General features: G+C 44.3%; 1 protein-coding gene across 7 annotated transcripts in view; it reads left to right on the top strand.

The window, feature by feature from the left end:
* Positions 1 to 18,391, top strand: part of LOC148651766 (CMP-N-acetylneuraminate-beta-1,4-galactoside alpha-2,3-sialyltransferase-like) — a 91,953-nt gene that overhangs the window by 39,347 nt on the left and 34,215 nt on the right. For all 7 annotated transcript variants that reach the window (XM_088597874.1, XM_088597876.1, XM_088597875.1 and 4 more), the window contains 2 exons: positions 2,197 to 2,289; positions 12,512 to 12,606. In XM_088597874.1, the coding sequence (XP_088454000.1) occupies positions 2,197 to 2,289; positions 12,512 to 12,606 (188 nt within the window). The remainder of the gene's footprint in view (positions 1 to 2,196; positions 2,290 to 12,511; positions 12,607 to 18,391) is intronic.

Consider the following 18,391-nt stretch of genomic DNA (forward strand, 5'->3'; position numbering starts at 1 on the left):
CCTTTCATAAACCACAACCATGTTTTATCCTTGATTCATAAAGACAAAGGGCACAGAATTTCTAGTAGCCTTGCTATACACTGAACAGACAATTCCACAGTGGCTTGTGTGTTTTCTAGTAAATTGTTTTCAATTTACGAAGCAATCTTTGCTTACTGGTAATTGCACAGTGAAATGTGCCCATCTATTTATATACTGTAACTAGAAGCTCTACTACAGTTCAGTCGAACCTTTCCTGAGTTAAAAAAGCGAGGAAACCGCAGATTATATATTCACTGGCTTGACATACTACAGTGTACTTTCTTTTGTTATTCATTAATCCTTTCAGAAATCTTTTTTTTATTGATAGCTTAAAAATATTCATGAGACAAATGGAGAATGTGCCCGTCTTGACCGCTTCTAAAGGAAACAAAGAGTCCCAATGGATTGGCTTTTTCCTTTAGAAGATTTTGGCATCACGCGTTTCTTTTCCTGCCCGTCACAGGTGGGGGGCTGTGTGTTTGGGGGGGGGGGGAGGCCCTGGGTAATGGGTTTCACTCCACATGCCCTGATGAGAGAGCTGGCTCCGGGGAACCCGGTGACCGCAGTCCTGGCATGCATGTAGACACGCGGTGCTGGATCTGATCCGTTCACCTGAAATGAGTCCGCAAGCTGAAATTCCACGTAACGTTTCCCAAACCTTTTTCAGCGGAATTTTATGACACCAGCTGCTTTGCATAGGAGTAGTTTGGATTTAACATTCCACAGCACGAGTGTGTGTTATACACTGCCTCCACTTAATTCATGACATTGCCTTCGTTAGAAAGGCTTCATGCAGTCCTTAAGTATGTCAAATATACTAACAGTCCTTTCGAGTGCATACTTTGGGTTCTTTTGAGTGGTTAATTAAGCTGTGAGCTGTTATTCCATTTAGGACCTTTTTTTTTCCCCGTGGAAAACTGTATTGTGGCGGAATGTTACTCAATCAGCAGAAAGAACGAGCTGCCCCTTCTTTACAGAAACATACTCTTGTGAATCCTCATTAATCATTAACCTATTGGAGGTTAAGACTTGAATGTTATGACCAAGAATGGTAAAGAGAAGAAAATCTCCTTGCAGTCTAAACTTGATGTGTAGGAATGTCTGCTTCCTTGTTCTCGAGAGCTTAAATGTTCGGTGCATGGCTGAGTGGCGGCACCCTGAAGTCTTAGCAAACCCCTAAACCCCTGCAGCGCGTGAGGATCCCGGAGTTATTTACAATCAATCAAGTACAGTAAGTTCTTGTCGTTCCACGCCCACACACAAAAACCTTTTGAACTGGCGCGGATTCCAGCCTCTGCAGCCAAAGGGACTCTCAGGGCTGGAGGGCTTTGAAATGGTTCCAAAGCCAATATCCTTGTGATGCCAGCCCGGCTTCAGCTGGCAGAGCTTTCAACTGTGGGCCGGCTGGCTCTCTGCACCCTGTTTATTTGAGTTTGGCTAATTTTCAGCAGGTTATTAATGGGTGGGTTAAAAGCTGCCATTTATGGAGTAATTAATAAAGTGTGTGAGGCTTCACAAGAGACTGACCCTCTCCTCCAAGGTCACGCAGTCATAAGAAATGAGCTGTTGACGTTTTCGAGGTTCAAACCAGGCATTTTAGTCCTAATCATTTTCACAGCTTCTTGTGAGATCCTTAGCTGGATGCAAAGTTTGGAAGACCCTTTTCCTCACCTTGTTGAAGGTGTTTGTTCTGAGTATATGAGGCCGTAAATTATACAGAAGAACCATTTTAAAACATCAAAGTCCTATTTAGATATTAAGGCTATTTAGACAAACAGGTTGCAAGCTTATTGGGTGTGGAAATGGCATGTTTACTGTAGCAGCGGACATTATTGCAAGTCACTGTTTTAGAAATGTATTTTTTTTATCAGACAAGCATGTTTGTAACAGTAACGGGAAGTATTAAACCATTTTCTACAGGGGCTACAGGCAGTATTGGAAAATAAAGACTTGTATTGCAGTGTTTATGAAGGTCATAGTTGGCTAGGATTCGGATGCTACCTGTGTGATACAGAGCTTCTTTTGGTCAATAGGGAATTTACAGAGATTTGTAGCACTTTCTAATTTTAGTTCCTTAGCAAAAAAATTGAATTGCCTGTTTGTCTTCTCCATGACACGGTGATGGGTCTTTCTTCTGTCCTCTTCCTTAATCCGTCTCCTTGTGCGTCTTCGCAGTTCACCCGAGCTGACCTACAAGTATGGGAATCTCAGCGAGGGAGCCTGCAAGCCTGGGTACGCAGCCGCCAAGATGACTGCCATCTATCCAAAGTAAGCAGACTCTTTCTTCTCCGTCTTGCTTCCGTTGGCAACATCTGCCCTAGATCGCCCATGCTGCCCCTGCCATCTGCGGTGATCAATAACTGGTTTTTATTGCAGGACGAGCTAGGAGTGACTTTGGCTTCTGCATTTTCTCTGTGAGGAGAATTTGGAATCGGGGTTAGAAGAAACAAGGGTCAGGCTTCTGCGTCAGTCCCGTTCCTCTCGTGGAATTTGGGCGAGTTAAGGCATTAGCCAATCATTTCTGTCTCTGTAGCCGAGCCATTAATTAAAAACGCTACATTTCTTAGAGCCAAAATGCAGGTAGGCAGGTAATTGTTTTAAAATGGCGTATGATTCCTGTGTAGCACCTCATAAAGCGGTGATTCTATTGAAGTGTGTCCCGAGGTTTTTTTTTTCCAGAAAAATGCATGCCGCTGTGCAGTTCGACAAACACGATCTGAACCAGCGGCACCCTTGTCTGTTTCACTCTGTGCTGGAGTCTGTGGCTCTTCGGGCTTCATTCAGCTTCTCTCGCGTCCCCTCGAGAGCAGCCTCGAGGGGGTGAACAGAGGGGGCTCCTTTTTGAGACACTATGTCATGCTGCAGTCATGAGGAGTGGTGGCTAATTGTACACGATCTTAGATTGTATAGAAAGCCTTTCTTTCCCTATGTGGGAATGTGTAGGTTAATTCATGTCTAACTTTTCACCTAAAAAACAGTAAATGAAACTCTTCCCTTGTTTGCTGTAAACCACAAAGCTCTTTGTTTCTTGCGGCCCGAGTAACGCAGCCTCCCAGTCTCTGGGAGGTTTAGCCACAGTCCCGTGCCCACAATTAGGATGGAATGACTCAACCCCCTCCACTGGGGTGGAAGGAATACTCAATGGCCCACTGTGATGTCACTTGCCTTTAAAGTTTTTTTTTGCCCAGGCTGTTTGCTAGTGAGCTCCCGGTTATTGAATGTCATTGATCTATAGCACCAGCCCAGAATCGTGGAACTTTGTTAGGATGAAGTCTATTTTCCATATCATTGTACCCCTGAATGCCCATTACTATGGGCCTGTTCATCAAAGGCTTTATTAATACTGGAGATCTGGGGCTGGAATAAATGTGACCGTGTTATTATACAAGACATAAGTTGAAAGCAAACTGTAAGAAAGCCATCTTCCTGTTGGTAAGAGATGTTGGCATCTAGCACAACAATCATTCACAAAATAACAAGTCTCAAGCTCTGGCAAAGTTTGCTTACCTGTTGTACACCTGATCTCTCATATACTGTGGTTTTTGGTACTTTTAAAAACTCCAAAAAGGGAACAAAAAACGTAAAATGAGCGAGATGACTTTTTAACAAAACGTTTTCTCCTAGCGGTCGGTGCAAAACTACGGCTAATATGAGCTTAATTCATAGTACAGCCAAGAGGACTCCTAGGAGTCCTTCACACACAAAATGTAGAAGCTAGTAAACATACGTGACTTATGGGACATAATCTCTTAGATCAGTCCTATTTGTTTTTTTGAATTGGAGCCCTTTCCCCCATATCATAAATCTGAAGGAGGGTGATGTTTCCCAGGACTCGGTGGAGCTGGAGGCCTGTGGTATCCATGCTCAGCCCAGAAAAGCAGGAAGAACTGTGCAAGAGCTGCTCCCTCACCAGCTCAGGCCACAGCCTGCTTGTCTTTGCGGTTCATACTGTACACTTGTGACCCCACCTCTGTTTGACAGTGATGCTCCCGCGGTGGGCCAGATTCGGCCTCGGCAAAGAGCCGAGAACAAGAGAAGATGGATCACTTTATTAGTCATATACAATCTCTTGTATTAGGAATTTGTCTTTTCGCATAGCCCGGCTTGCTCTCCATGAGACACACAGGTACACAGACAGGGAGAGAAGCTGGGGGTCAGAGCGCAGGGTCAGCCATTTATACGGCGCCCCTGGAGCAGCTGGGGGTGAAGGGCCGTGCTCAGGGGCCCACCGTAGTAGGATTCCTCTGCCGGCCGCGGGATATGAACCGGCAACCTTCCAGCCACAGGCGCGGATCCTGAGCCACAGAGCCACCGCACCGCCCCAAACACACCTCAGCAGCACATCTCTTTCTGAAGTGTTTTGCCACCTAAATGGATTGTATGGTAACGTCAGGTTCCACGCTCTGGCTGGCTGAAACAGGGCCACAGTGCACGTTAACACATTTGAAACTTGAAGCCAAGCTGAAAACGTAGAAACGTTTTGCAGGAAGACGGCTCAGCAGCCAAAACGTTACTCCTTCTTTTTGTTATTTTCGGTGTCCTTTGCGGGCATCTGACACAACGTCCCTCTCGAACCATGTTAACGCACTTGCGTTTATTTGTTCATGGTCTCTTCGGTTTATGGCAGTTTCAGGTACTGGCCGGTGGCTGAGGCTTGTGGTTTGTCTTAAAATTTTGTTCCACATGTATGGTTTTCACTCCAAAGATCACGGCTCATAGACATAATGCAAACATCATCTCCCTGATGAAAGATTACTGGGAAGAGTTTTTCAAGTGAAAAAAGAACATGTATTTGGCAAGCATTCTGAATTGAACGCTGCTCAGTTAAGTGAGAGTCCCTTCATTTGATTTGTTTTTGTTGTGGTTTACAAAACCTATCTTGACTTGTAAAAAAAAAAGACTTTCACCTTTCAGAAGCGTTTTAATTTAGCAGTAAGGTGACGAAGGTGTACATGTAGGGGATTACTGACTCGGAGCTGGAAGTGGAGGTGCTATGGAGCCAACAGGACCTCCATGCAGAGTTTCTGTCACATCTTAGAAAACCACATATAGCATAAAACATTTGTTTAGCCATCCGAGATTTTTACTTTCCAAAACAAAAAAAAAAAGATTTTTCCTTTGGTGTCCTAATTACCCCCTCTTTAATCATGATTCAATTGCAAAAAAAAAACAACCTCAAGTACATCAGATTATCAAGTTTCTGGGAGCCACATAAAATACACAGGATGTCTATTTATATTTCTCTGCAAAATCATTACTGCTGTTATAAATGGATATTTCACAACATTTTTCTGAATTGAGTTTCGTTGAACTACCTTGGTATTTTAAGCAGGCGAATTTGTATTTTCTCTTGGGAAAGCAGAGAGTCGGAAAGCTCACTGGCAGTCCGAAGGCTTCCAGATTCACAGTAGATGGACAAAAACATGCGACTGGGCGTTGGGATAATTCTTCATGGTGATCATTTTGGTCTAGTTACTTTGAGCAGTTTTGATCTTTTGTGTCCAGGCTCTTTAAAAGCTCAGTTAAGGTGGCTGATGTTGTGTGGGTTAGACAGTTGTACATCTGAAATCTATTCCCCAACCCAATCTATTCCAGGATTTTTGCATTTTCGATCAGACAAGAGAGATTCCTGAAATGTAGGATTTATTTTTTAAATTATGGAAGTTTTTCTTCTTTTATAAAAAAAAAGGTCTTCCTGGCCACTGTGCTAGCTATCTTTCACTTGGAAAACCGTGTCAGGTCTTCCATGAATTTCCATGAGTTGCTGTTAATTCCTGACTATTCCAGAGAATCCCCAGTCTCCTTCAGAGCCATATCAAACGGGACCCCCTTCACACAGGCAGACCCAGCACGACGGTGGCAGCGAGTGTTAAGTGGGGAGCCCCCTACGGTCCCCCAGAATCCTTCAGTACATTGGACTCCCTCAGCACGCGCTGGTTGGCTTCTTCTTTTCGCCAGTCTGCCCACACCCAGAGCTCAGATCAGCAAGGCTCATCTTGATGGCATGCATCGTAACCTGATCAGGCTGTCGTCTTTCTGTCGTCTTGAGAGCTTTACCAGCGATGGGAAGAGTCTTCTGAAGAGCCCGGAGAGCGTGGTCGCTAGTTGTGGCGGTATGGAACAAAGTTGAAGCTGACTTCCTGGTCTCTTTCCGCTGGGTGAGGCCTCGGCTCCATTAAGGGCTTACTGGGAAATGGACTGGACGGGCCGGGTGGGGCCCGCCCGCATTTGTTACCGTTCTGGTGTCATTACTGGTGTCCTTGTGTACAGTATGTGCTATGCAGCTGTCCAAGGGTAAGATCTCTTTGGTGCGAGGTTCGAATGTTGGCTTCCGAGTTTGCATCTGGCCGGAGTAGCAGGCATGGTGTTGAGACCGACGGATCAAATAATGAAATTAAAAGTGGAAGCACTGGGTTGAGGGCCATGCCTCACTGACTTCTCATGGAAGTCCTAAAATTGGCAGTTGGCTCTCGGGACGTGCATGAGTATTGGAAACTATCCGATTGCCGCCGAGCCCGAGGACAGCGTGAAAAGGACAGGGGGAACTAAGACGTCAGGCTTTTTCCAGGCTTGAGGGATTCAGTTATTCAGCCTGTGCAGGGATTTCTTTGCTGTTAAAGCCTGGCTGTACTGTCCGAGGGCAGCCGAGGATGAGCCTGATGTGGAATCGGGACAGGGTGCAGATTGGATGCATCCTCCTTTTTTTTTTTTTATGCATGCTGTTCCCAGGCCTATGTCCCTGTGCGTGAGATGGCTCTGGGTCCCCCTCACCGACAGCCTTCTTTTCAGTGACAGGCACGCAATGTGGGAACCCACCAGGGTGCAGAAGCGCAGCAGAAGCTCATAAATATGTGAGCAATGCAAAGTGAAATGCGGGAGCTGAGGGACTGGAACTGCGCTTTGAGTTGCATTACAAGTTGGATGGAACAGATCCATTTACTTAACAGTCTCTGACGGAGGGGAAAGTGGTGTTTGAGCAAGTTGGTTTCGCTCTAGAATTATTCAGTTTAATTGCTCAGTATAAATGGGCTGTTAAACCATAAGGAAATCCTGGACTCGGACACCTGGAGAGTAAAAATGGAAACTGGAAAGCTTCAGAAATGACTTTTGCAACTACTCAAAGCGGGGTGATTTACAATAGTTTTATAAACACTTGAAGCTGGTCTGTAGTGAGTTGCAGGGCCTTGATATAAAAATGTAAAACTTCAGTGAAGTCATTTATTAAATAGGAGTTTTGATTTGAAAGTTGAATTCCTCCAGTTTAATTTCCTCAAACTACGGCCAAGTTTTTTTTTACTAACGTAATTAACGGCTTTTGGAGTGTCTCCTAACTTGGCCGCCTTAGTTCTGTATGGCTGCACAAGTTAGCAGGCTTTAATGAGTGACATGAAACCACTTGAGCAGGGCTGAATGCCTGGCAGATCAGCAAAGGTGAGCAGCATGTGAGAGCTGGTGGAACAGGACTTTTTTCTCTGGTTATTAGCACTGTGGCTGCATAAGTAAACGGACAAGGTTATATTATTCCTTGGCGTCCCAGGTCCGCAGCACCATGCATAGAAACACATGGCATTCATTTTTCATTCCTTTGTCCATCAGCAGTGTCTGTAGTACCAGGGGCCCTGGCAGCAGATGTGATCCTTTGTGAATGCAGAACCCCTGCTTTTGGTTGCCTGGGCTCTCAGGCAACAGTCTCCACTCCCCGGTTTGTTCCATAGAATGAGAAGATAAGTAACGCGTCCTTCCCTGTGCACTCTGACCCAGCTCTTATCTTCATGAAGATCTTCATGATGGTTTCAGTTCTGCCTCTCCCCCAGCCCATTAACTGTGTCGAAGTGCTGACTGCAGAGAATGTGACCTGCATTCAGAGAAAACCAAGACCTGTTTTGGGGGTTTCTCCATTTCTCAGCAGTTTTAAATGTCAGGGGAAGTTATCATAGGGGAATATTTCTTCATTTTCTCTGTTCTTCCATTGTACGTCCATTCTTCGTTTGTGGTGTGTAGAATTATGCCATGGCCTCATTCTCCTATTTCAGCCTCACGGTTTCGGTAACTCTGGAGACACGGACTTTTAAAACCTCTGAACTAACGCAGTCTACCTCGCTAAATTAGCAGGAGAAGCTTTGAAACTTGCTTGTGCCGACCACAAAAGACACCATGACTGGAGAAGAAGCAGCACCGTTTCAGATTTGATATTCTCGAAATCGTTCCGCTTTCAAGAAGCAGACTTCCTGACAATCAGCTAATTGCCCAACGCTGACGTGCACTGTCCCCAAACAGTGGCTTTCTTTGCAGAACGAAATGCAGAGGTCTTGATGTAGGGTAGGTAAGCTGAATGGAGAAATCTATCGGGCCCTTTTGCAGCAATCTAAAGGTATTGTCATTTGGTTTCTGAAAAAAGCGACAGGCATCGGTGGAAGTTGAAATGTTGTTATTCAAGTTTCAGAGTTAAGCATGAACTGTTAAAATGTGCTGTACTGTATCGCTTTGAAAATGGCGTTTAGTGCACAGCCATTGCATTTGAAATGTTGAAAATGTTCAGGGCCTTGTGATTCAGTGGCGCAGGAGATACATTTTTCAAATTCAACGTGGTCGTGGAGCCATGTTAGCAGCGATGGTCTGAAACTTGGTCCTTGACACAGCTGAGAACTCCAGGACCCTGTTCTCCCACACAGTCCCTCGGGCACAGTCCCATCCCGGATTAGGAGCAGTCCTCCTGTCATCCTGTCTGGAACGTAGCCCCACCGGTCGGCATATCCAGTTTTATCATTTAGCTTTGACAAGCCTTCCATGATGGTTGGAGGGGTAAAAAAAAAAAAATCACTCCCCAAGTTAATGGCTAGTCTCACCTCTTGCCAGCACGTCGGCCATTAAAAATAGTTTTAAAGATCGGCGTGGGCCAGCTGAAACAGATTGCTTTTCGAAATGGATATTCCTTCTCGCTCTGGTTTTTAGTTTAAGAATGCCAGGATTTTTTTAAAAAGACCATTCTGTGGGAGGGATTAATTATTTGGAGATCAAACCATTATCATCATCAGAGGGGTGTTCACTGTCATTTCATAAACTGCTATTTGCTACTGACCACCTTGGGATCACTAGAGCTTCACGTGGGAGGGAAACTTCCCAGCTTTCACTGTCAAAGAAAACTGCTGAAGCCAGCAGCCAGTTAGTCTTGTACAGTGTGACAAACGGGTATGAAGCGTCATTCATCTTGCTTGCTTTTGCCAGTCAATGCTGGAACAAAAAGACAGGCAGTGATTAAAGAAATACCTCATCTTAATGTTATGAAACGGAAATTGCTTGCATATTTGCAAGATTGCTTTGTCTGTATTAATTGGTTTTTTGCAGGCTGATTGTAGTCCCTCGTTTTTGATGTGCAACTGGATGTAACTGCTTGCTGTGCCAGGGACCTCAATCGAAACAAGGCTTTGTTTTTCTTCGCCTTCATAGAAGAGACAAAAAAAAAAAAATGAAGACAAATGTTTCAGGTTCTCGCTCCTGTTGCCTGTGTGCTTGTGATGTTTTGGTGCAGCTGTGCACTCAGTCTGAGAAGAGGGCAGACACAGACGCAGGCTGTGTTAGAAATGTAAAGAGCTGGCGTAGAGGTGAGATGAGGCATGAATTTTACTTATGAGGTTTACTCCTGATTAGTGTTCAGTCTCATCAAAAAAATTTTTTTCTTTTCATTGTCATTGAATATTATATGTCACAAGGTACATTTTGTTCCCCCAATTTCCAGCTCCTTCTGATTCTTTTTTTTTTTCCCCGATAAGAAAGGAGGTAGAACACACTGCTGTTGCAGATGGCACACGTAGGAATGCTCGAACATGTTAGTGTTCCTTTTCCAAAATGACCCCTGCAACAGAAGGGTAAGATTCTTGGGGGGCCGAACACCTGGGGAGCCGCTTGTGCGCCCTGATGACCGTTCTCCGCAAACGGATTGCGTTGAAAGCCGAGGGGGGACCCCATTCAGCCGGCTGACGGCGTGGGGGACAGATCCCCTGAGCACGACTGAATTAACACCACCGTCTCATGGAGCCGGGAGGCTGGGCCAGGGTGGGCGCACGCACCTGTGTGCGCTCTCCACGCGTGAGACGGCACTGTCCCCCCCCCCGCAACCTCGTTGTTTAAATGTCAACAGCTCGGAGGGGAGAGTTGCGTGAACAACAAGCAGGCCTGCACCCGGAGCTAATTATAGCGGTCAGCACTCACGACCGAGGAGGCTCTCTCCACAGGAAAACAGCTCTGTTGTTCCAGGGCCTCCCAGGCGTCCTTGTCTCTCGTGATCCCAGCGCTCCGCGTCCTTTCCGCAAGGAATCATCCCATGTCTCTTCACAGTCTGTGAGCAGCAACTGTTCAATCCCGGCGTGTGCTGGAAAAGCAGACGGGAGGGTTTCAAATAGTTGGGAGTCTGTGCTTTAAATTGGATTTAAAGATGCTTCTCACTTTTTTCCTTTTTCTGTAGTCAGATTTGGCTTGTGGGATTGCATCTGAAGCTCTCTCGCCCGCTCTGGTGCTTTTGTTCCCACAGCTCTCTCTGCTGCGATGTTACACATGCGGTGCCAGGCTTGTTTTCCTCCTTTAAACACGAAGGATGGTGGGTCTTTCCAGGGCGGGGGGTGTGCTGTTATCTGACTCTGTCTGTCTTGGCTTGGTACAATATGTCTGGCTTGCAGTGCCACCACCATGACTGCTGCTATAAAGGTATCTCTCTGGAAAAGCACAACCTCCATGACTGTGAAGTGGCCCTGACTAGTAATCTCCAAAATGTGAATTAATTCTCGGCACCCCCCCTCCTCTTTCCCTACCCAAATGGTCGGGATCGAAGCATTAAATCAGCCGTCTTGTTTGAACTTTAACTGACCAGTTATGAAAATATCACACCCAGTGAAAGATAGCTGCAAGGAAATGAGCACAATGGGATTTTGGATGTGTCTTTCGGGAGCAGTTTTATGACACTCAGTACCTTGTCAGATGGCTTGAAAGTCTCGCGCTGGTTATTTACAGCCGATCTTGCCCCCAGCTGTGAAAAAAGGTTTTGCCCCCGAATCTCATTTTAATTAATGGAAGTTTATTTTGGCAGCTTTTCTGCTTGCATGTCTTCTGTAGTTGATTCTGAGACATTAGCCTGTTCCATTTTTTTTTCTGGGGGTGCCTTGTCTGCTGTCTGTTGTTACCCCCGAGATCTAATAGCTGAGGTGGTTCCATCATGTTTCCCCTGTGAAAAATATCCGGAAGAAGTGCTAGCCCTGTCTTATCTTTTGCTCTGCTGTGAAGGGCTTTCAGTCCCATGACTGAAAACTCTCAAACACGAGAATTGAGTTAAATGGTAACCAGGTATAGATTTGCGACTCGTATATTTTGGGCATGTCCAAGAGCATGTGGGAATTTGGGAGGCTTGCTGCATTGCGAATAAGTCTTCTTGGAGGTCCCCAGGCACCTCCACGTGGTGACATGTGAGCCTCTTATACAAACAAAGGGTCCAACCTGTGTGGAGTGATGGAGAGGTTTTCCAGATGTGAGAGGCCCGGGGGTTATTGTCTGTCATCCCGTTACCCCACTGTGGTGGAAGGGATAGCAGCCCCTTGGAGACCTTGTTGCCGTGTTTACATGACGGAGAAGGGCCCGTCAGCACTCCCGCCCCACCTGGCACTGCAGGTGTGGCTCGAGCAGCGAGCTGCTTGGAACGCCCAGTTCCAGGTTGGCGGGGTCCACTTGGGAGGGGTGAAAAGGCCATGAAAAATTTCTGTGGGTGGGGGGACAAAAAAGCAAGCTTATAAATGGTTTCAAAAGTCTGGCATTGCTTCGTTTTCATCTGTGCCCCTCGTTCGTTCACTCATAGGCCTGTTGTGCGTAACTCTGCTGTGCAGTGAAACATGAAAGTTACTCTCATGCTAACCTTGAACTGTCTAGCACTTGTTGTTCTTGATTTGGCTGCTGTAATTTGGTGCTTTGAATGGACAAGGGGCGCGTAGCAGAAAAATCAAGACACTCAGTTTGTTGTCCACTTCAGACTTCAAATGTGCTTCTGGTTATGCTGACCCTGCAGGTTGTTTTACTGTAGTGCTGTAGGCACTAGCTGGCTTTTGCAGGTCTTGTGGTCAGATGGCAGGCTGGATAAAGACTTGTGCAATATCATGACACTGGTTTGAGCAAAATTTTTATTTTTTATTTTTGCAGCTCTAGTATCCATCCAGATAAGTGCAGCCTGATATATTTCCAGGCTCAAAGTAAAGTCCTATTCCAAGAGCCTGAAAGAATGGGATCTTTTGAGTCTTGAACAGAGAGGATTATGAGGGGGACCTGATTCAAGATTTCAGAATACTCAAAGACATTGATGAATTCTTCAGCATTGACCACTAAAACATAAACCAGAGGATACAAGTGGAAACTAAAGTGCAAATCACTGCCCTAAAGTGGGTTGTGGAATTTGCCGGTATGAAATGAGGTTTTTTCACATGTGCTAATAGGCCTGTGTTTCGTTTTCTTACAGGTTCACAAAACCGGCCCCCATGTTTCTGGACCGGAACTTCAGGCGGCTGAGCAAAGTTAATAACTACTTACCTCCATTTGGGTTCAAAACACAAGGTACTACTTTTTATTTCAAGGTACCGGTTTTTATTTTGTGCTAAGTGTAGAGCACAGCGACTGCACACTGCTCACTGGACCGTTTCATACGGCCACTCATCACAGCTGCTTTTAAAAAGCCATTTGCTTTTTAGATGTTTTGATATTCTCAGTGATGACAATATTCCTTATAAATAAGTGTTTCCATATCCCCTGGAAACCACTTTTCCTTTCTTAACACAGTCCCAAAGCAGAATTTGGAAAGCATTTCAATCTCTTTCTTTGCATGATCTTACTTGGAACAGGCTTAGTGCTTCTCGCTGTTGGAAAATGGTGAGCACAAATTAATTGTTCTCTTCCATGACCAGAGATCTCCAGACTGGAAGTCTTTTTCCATGTTGAGTTGGGTTTAAATAGTCCCTTTTATCATTTATATGTTTCTGTAGGGTAGGTGTCATGCATTCTTAGAATGATGTAAGCAATCTGATGTGTGTTCATGCACCCACTGGAAGTGTTTTCTGATGCAGAGAACTTTTATGTTCCCATTAAACACAGGTGAGGGGACTTGGCCAAAAAACATAAAATTGTCTCAGAACTGTTTTTTAAAGCCGAGCTCCGAAGACCATCTGTGAAAAGGAAAGGAGAGATTACACGACTGACAAAGTATTTCTATTGGCTTGGACATTTTTTATGATGATCAGTTGCAGGTAAATTGGTACAAGAAGTAATTTACAGGTCAAGGGTAAGAGGTCCCTTCACTGAACAGAGTTCTTTAATTTTTCAATAAGTCCTTAAACATGATTTAGGGACTCTTCCTCTTGGGGGAGATCCCTGCTTTAGGCTCTCCTTCAAAGTGTACAAAAAATAATTGGGAAATGGAATAATAAACCCAAATCCCCCCCCCCCAATAAAAAATAGACAAGTGTGAATTCACTGGTGCTTGATTTCCCATACTTAAATTCATATTAGATTTCCTGACGATTTCAAGAACGTTTGGACTGGGTTTTAGTGGGTTTAGGATATGTGTATACTGTTTTAACACTGTTTTACAGATTTCTTTTGTCTTTATTTCTTTAAACAACCAGTCCATGACAAATTGAACGCAAATATTGTGTTGAGAGATAACTGTACCTGGTGTGCCTGCCCTTAAACGAGTGTCTCAGAAGCTGGGTTTTTGTTTTAAAGAAACCTGCGGTCCAGTTCTTCTCCTGTTGATTGCATGAATTTAGCCAGATGTCTGGCTTTGACAGTTTCTTCTGTAAGTCATTGCTCGGGCATGGTGAGCGAGTGCCAGTGACCGAGACCTGCAGAGGGATCCCCTCTCTCGGTGCCTGTCTCTCAGCACACCGGCACATCAATTATCATCAATGTTTTGTATCTTATTACTTATTCCCACTTTACACAGCGAAAAGGCTTAAATCATTTCCAACCCTTAAAGCTGTTGACTTTTTAAAGAAACTTTTGTATTCCATATGCTTAAGAAAAAATCATAAAAACCTAACTTATGCTTAAACATGTTTATTTATTGGTGGAGATGTGTGATAGAATATTAATAGTTCAATATAATCTGTGGTATGGTATTCTTGTAGGGCTTACCAGTAAAAAGCAGTGCACTTCTTTAGCTTTGTTTGTTGAGTCCAGGAATCCCACCTTTAATGGCATGCCTGTGCTCCAGCTGTTCTGTGCTGTGCCTCCGTCTTCCTGCTTGAAAGGAGAAGTAGTCATTTGAAACATTTTCAGAAGAGCCAAGAAGTTAGTCAATATTCAGAGTGTGCCTGATTAATGGACCCCAGGTGTGATCATTTTGAGGTTTTTTTTTTAGTCACGCATTGTTGTGAACATACAGTAGTAGCTTATAGCAACATTACTGTGACGTTACCATTTTTTTACTTTTTGTCCGTGCTGTGTGGATGTATATGACTTATGAAAAGATTGGTCCATACGCTACAGCAACTGGAATCCATAATGGATGCCTTGGGATCATGTTTTGACATGATTCTCACTGATAATGCAGGATGATGGGTATTGTTTTTCGGAGTAGGAAATTGGAAACGGATTCGTTTTTGCGTTTCAGCGTTTTGTTCTACAGCCTGCTCGCAGGGAATAAGAGTTGGCTTTCTATTGGAAAAAATAACGTACTTAATACAAATCTTGTTTGTGACCACAATGTGACCTTTAAAAATCTAGCTTCAAAGACCGCATCAGGGGTAGGTTTCGTGGGCTGGGGGGTGGCCAGTGACAGCCAACAGAGAGATTGAAGCTCAGCAGTCTTCACAGTATACATTGGTAGATTGTTTGCATCATATCCAGTTAGGTAAGAGAGAGAAAATGTAGGTATGTGCATTACATAGCTGTTTATAGTGGCCTTTTCTATTCGTTCCGGGGGTGACAGCTTTATATGGGTGAAATTTTTAAATAGAGCTCTTTGCTGTTTATGTTCCACCTGGCTTCTATTTTATCTGCTGACAGTTAGAGCAGCGAGTTGTTTTTTTTCCCCAACCCGAGACCTGTGACAAGGTGTTATCTGGCCTTGCTGAAAAGAAATTCTTGGCAAAGCGTTTAAGAGCCCCAACAAAAACGACAAACCCAGTTTATTTTTAGGCCGGGCGAGTGATTGTTGCCCCTGTTTGACGTCAGCAGCAGGCCTCCTTCTCCCGCCCTCCAGTGTTCCCTCTGTTTGCCCTGCTTGGCCGTTAGTTTCCCTGCCCTTTTGTTGAAAACCGCATGGGTGACGTCTGCTCTGCGAACGTTTCCAGCCCGAGTATTCTGGCTGAAATCTGCGTGAGACTTTCAAGGCCGTCCCTCGTGAGATTTGATTCTCCTGCAGGTGTGCCTTGGAAGCTGTTGTCCATAAACAGTCCCCAACCAACCAAGACAGAGCTTGCGAAAGCTTGCCCAGAAGCATGGATGAAAATCGCACCATCCCAGTGGGCAAAGTTGGATTAGGCTGTATAAAAGAAACACCCAATGTACTTCTATCACACCTGAACTTGGGAGTGTGAAAACTTAATCAATATACAGTTATTGCCACCATTTAACTTCTTTCACTTGTAGAAGTGTTCATTTTGCAAATTCCAAGTTTTGATTAAAAGTACTCACTTTAAAAAAAGCATATAGATTTGTCATTCAACACTAGGGGATTGCCATTGGAAGGGGGTGAATACTTTTGTGCTTCGCTGCTGTGCTGGAGCTCAGCTCAGTCCAGCCCTTTCCCCTGATCCAGTTTCATCTTCTACATCACAGAAGGCATCAAGAAGAACTGGATTGCATTCCTCATGCCTGTATTTGGCCATGCACGGCTCCCAGAATGATTCAAGATACCCTAAAAAAAGGTATTCAGCAGCTGTGGGAAATGTGTCCCCACCCCCTTGATTTGTTTATGAATTCCCATAGACTGCTACTGTCTCCCGTTACAGATTGCCCATCAAATTCTTATAAGCATGGGGATTGCTTTCAGCCATAGAGTCGGGTTTGTGCTCAGATGTTGTTAACTGGAGATGATGTACCAAGAAAGGCACTATGTTTGTATGAAATGGGACTAGTTTTGAGCAACTGGAATGCTACCTGCCCCATCTATGGTTGGCTGTTTGAAAACTGGAATACTACTACAGCTATAGCAGCAGACATCTTTGCATAGCTGTGGAAAGTACTTGTACATCACTATTAAGTAAATAGCCTGCTGTGATCATAATGCATTGTCCCGACCAACTACTTTCAAATAACCTCCAAATGCTTAATGGATTTTTTGTAAAGTTCATCAGTGCTGTCAACTCCCTTTTTAGAGGGTTTGAAATGGTTCGTTGCTGTAAACCAACAGTGACTAAGCTCTGTGAACCGTCTCGAGAAATTATTCAAGATGTCGAAACCGAATGGGAGCAAAGCCAGTTCCATTCAAAAGACAAAATGGGTGATTTCCCTTAACCCCACGTACATAGACTTCAGAAAATGTAAATACCGCAACTGTTAAAACGTGTTTTTTTTTTTTTACATGTTCTGAAGCTGCTTCAGTATTGAAGTGTGCTCACCTGTGATGGGTGTTTGTCTCTTTTCAAGCAGCTTGTTTTCAAAGCCAGCTTGTGGAATGTTGTCCCGTCTGTTTAACACTGCACAGCACCTTCTTGTAACGATACGTCAGTCACCTTCATCATGCAGGCGTTCCAGGGGCCCGGCCCTATGGATGGGGCTGTCTGTAGTGTGCGTCCAGTCAGTGCAGGAGGGGGATACATCTCTTAGCAGTTGCGTTAAAGCATCGAAGGCAGTGCTCTGGTGAAATGTTTATTCTGACAATTAAAAATGTACACGTTGCTGGGTTTTTTAACTCCCTTCGAGAGGGCCTGTTCATTCATCCGAAAGAGTGAATGAATTTTTCCCATTATGGACTGGGTGCTTGAAGCCATGTCATCAAGAGTGCGCAGCAGCCTGTGAAATCGGAGCCTTGAACACGTTTTGGCACCAATGCCAGCACCAGCCGGAGCCCCTGCGCCTGGGTATAGCGACAGGAAGCCACATGCCCTGGAGGCTCTGGCTAGGGTCCTGTGGGATGCAGCTGCGACAGGCAGGCAGTGAAGTCCTTGCAGTTTCGAAAGAATGAGCTTCAATTCATGCCAAGGCCTTGAGGAGCTTCATTCCAGAGGAGGGCTCTCTTGGGGACTGACTGGGGTGCCCCACCCTTAGAAACAGTAGCCTGGGTTTTCTCTCCTTTGATTTCTCTACGCTTCAGTTGGCTTGAATGAAAGCCTTTCTTTACAAATTACCATCGGGCCTGATTAAAGTAAGTCAGTCTGTTTGCATTTGTACAATTAGCTTGTATTTGCATTGTGGTACTATGTGATGCTATTTCCCCTTTTCTCACTCCCTCTACATGCTGTATACTGTATATTCTGCCACCATCTCTACCAGTGTTATTCAGTGATTGATTTGTTTTGATTCCATTGATGTATAGCTGGTTCCTGCTATATTTATTGGATTTTTTTTCTGTCTGAAGAAGCTGGTGCCATGGATGAAATAGGTTTTTATCTTGAGTATTAAATTAGTTCATTCTTAATTGCAGTAAAACCTGCTGAAATGAATGAGTGTTATAATATAGTACTTTGTTAACACTGGTTGAGACGGACGTTGCACACAGGTCTGCTACAGAATGTGGTTGTAATTTAAGCCTAGAGACATGAATGTTCACTCCTTTATGCATTTTTGACAAGTATTTTTATTTCTTAAGATGCATAAGTTACATATTAATTTTATGTTACAGGACATGTAAATTGTCTGTTCTGTGTTTTATCTGAGACTTTTTGAAAATGAAAAACACAGGATTACTGCTTTATGGATATAACCCGCAAAGTTAGAAAAGAATCCTGTATTTTTACACAATACTGGAAAATTACTGCGGTATGTTAGTCGTTCACCTTTGAGCAACCAGTTTCAGGGCTTTCACCATCCTGACTGATAGCAGAGGGTTTTTGTTGTACAAAGTAGTACATCTTGAGCACCTTGTCTGAAGACCAAAGGCCCTTTTCATTATAATATACACCCAAGATCTTCTCTGAGATTAACCAGAAAATTAAAAAAACAACAGAGTCGAGGGAAGGCGAACAGAGTGTCCCACACCAAAGCTTTTGACTCCTCGGAATTGTAAAAAATATACTAGTAGCCACTGTACCGCATCTTAAATGAATGCTCTAGCAAGTCAGTGACATAACCAAAATTCTCAGAGGGCGAGAGAATGCATGCTTTATCTGGAGAATGTGCTTGTTTAAAAATGCCATTCTTAACTGAGTGTTTCTTTATGGACTCTTTCCGAAGCACACTT

Source organism: Lepisosteus platostomus, chromosome 11 (genome assembly GCF_059453375.1).
Source record: "Lepisosteus platostomus isolate fLepPlt1 chromosome 11, fLepPlt1.hap1, whole genome shotgun sequence".
In the NCBI taxonomy this organism is placed as follows: domain Eukaryota; kingdom Metazoa; phylum Chordata; class Actinopteri; order Semionotiformes; family Lepisosteidae; genus Lepisosteus; species Lepisosteus platostomus.